This window comes from Ursus maritimus, unplaced genomic scaffold, assembly GCF_017311325.1.
Source record: "Ursus maritimus isolate PB19 unplaced genomic scaffold, ASM1731132v1 scaffold_4, whole genome shotgun sequence".
NCBI lineage: Eukaryota > Metazoa > Chordata > Mammalia > Carnivora > Ursidae > Ursus > Ursus maritimus.
The window spans coordinates 11,971,128-11,973,120 of record NW_024426552.1 but is presented as its reverse complement, the minus strand read 5'-3'; the positions used below and the strand labels follow the sequence as shown (position 1 = coordinate 11,973,120).

The 1,993-nt window shown below is 46.1% G+C and overlaps 1 protein-coding gene across 1 annotated transcript; it reads right to left on the bottom strand.

The window, feature by feature from the left end:
* Window positions 1–712: 712 nt before the first annotated feature.
* On the bottom strand, window positions 713–1,008 carry LOC103673109 (40S ribosomal protein S21). Its single transcript, XM_008701825.2, is given in 2 exon segments — window positions 713–872; window positions 874–1,008. Coding segments are annotated over 2 exon segments (252 nt in total). The 3' UTR covers window positions 713–755.
* Window positions 1,009–1,993: the final 985 nt, after the last annotated feature.

Genomic DNA, 1,993 nt, shown 5'->3' with positions numbered 1-1,993 from the left:
TACCTCTGTTGAACGTTAGCGAGTGGCCACACAGAGGGACTAAAGTTCACGTTGGTCCAGTGGTTTATACAAATTTGCTACAGCGGTCCAGGCCTTGCTTTAATTGTGTTAGAGAACATAAAATCAGAAGCAAAACTCTTAAATGTTTATCATTTTCATTTCACAAGGGAAAAGTAATGAGGCTCATATAATTCACCACTGGGCATTTAGTTGTGGAGGCCCCTAGCCTTTCTTATGTATGTATGTATGTATGTATGTATGTATTTATGCATGCATGTGTTTGAATTATCTCTCTTCCTAATATCTCTGGGGCCTGTCTAGCCAGGCGAAGAATCCACACAAAGCTACAAAAAGCAGCTGAAAATGAAAGAACAGTAGTAGAGAATCAGTTTTCCTTATCTACACAATTAGCCTGAAGGGACCATATTACTGGATGCTTTGTTTCCTGGGAGGCAGTTTGGCTTCGGATCTGGCCAGCTTTTCACCTGGGGCTGAATTCCTGGGTTTTATTTTTTCACTTTGCCTTCCCAGTTGAGGCCAGAGACTCACATTGAAATAAACATTTTAGAACTTTGATCTGAGCTTGACAGGACTAAGTGAGAATCCCTTGAGCACCTGCATTTTTGAGAATTAGGTTCATCTGTCTGGAACCCAAATAAAAGTCACTTGAAAAGACCCAAGATTATTTCTTTTCTTTTGGGGGGGGGTTTACTATTTATTTATGACAAATATCCCACATCCATGATCTTCTCCAGTCAGAAGTTCTTTGAAACGATGCCATCAGGCTTCGCCGGTCGGAGGATGGAGTCATCAGACTCCCCCATCCTGCTAATGGCCCCACAGAGAGCGTAGGTTTTGAACTGGCCTATGAAGACTGCCCGTCACCTTGTCAGCCTCGGCCACATTCATCTGGATGGATGCGTGGTCCTTGGCGCCGATGATGCGGTTGCTGGCGGAGCATTTCCGTGGCGCGTACAGGCCCATGAAACCGCCGGCGTCGTTCTGCATTCGAGGGTGCGCCTGCTGCCACCACCACGAGCACGAGCGCAGAAAGGACCCCAAGATTATTTCTGTCTTGTGTGCCCAGGGCTGGTGAGCGGGCTCTCCTTCACGGGGTCACAGGCAACTGCTTTGCCTCCTTAGCACACATTCCTACATTGTCAGGCATCCAGCCATCACATCTGCATTCCAGTCAGCAGGAAGGAAGGGAAAGAAGCAAAGAAGGGAAACCCTTTCCCTTTAAAGACACTTTCCAGAAAGTACACACCATTTCTACCTTCAGTCTTTGCTAGAAGTGAGTCACAAGGCCACACACACTTCCAGGTCTATGAAATATATTGCTGTTATTCCAGGCAGAAATGCCCAGCTCTGCACTGGGGACTCTACAGTGAAGGAGCAGAGCAGAACTGATGGTAGGGATGTCTAGACTTCTCCGCCAGAGTCCATGGGCATCCGCTTCCAATTTCAGTTCTGCCGATGATTTGTCGGACCCATCAAAGAGCTGGCTCGGACAGCGCGTAGATGCTGTCTCACTCATTTTGCACCTTCTTCATTTCTGCCTTTTCGTTGGATACACTTGGATTTAGCACTGACCAGAAGAGAATTCTAGACACTGAAGGAAATAAAACCCCCGAATGGCTCAGAGTGTAGTGATTTTGCTACTTAAAATATGGTTGTACTCTCCGAGTTCAAACGAAGATGCAGACATTGTTTTCTAGAACAATCACACCCTCTAGACTAAGGGACCCACAAAAGTGTCAATGCACCGTATGTTAGCTTTTTTTTTTTTTTTATAACTAATTGTAACAAGTGGTTGCCGTGAAAACACAGGCTTCCTATGGCTGCCCTTCCAATGACCCATACCCTGACCTGGACAGACCACCTTCTGTCCAAGAGAGGAAAAGTTTTGTTCCTAGATTCGACGAAATCCTGGCTTGCCCCTGGCGACCACTAGGATTAATCAGACACCAGTAAAACAGCTGACAGAAATACC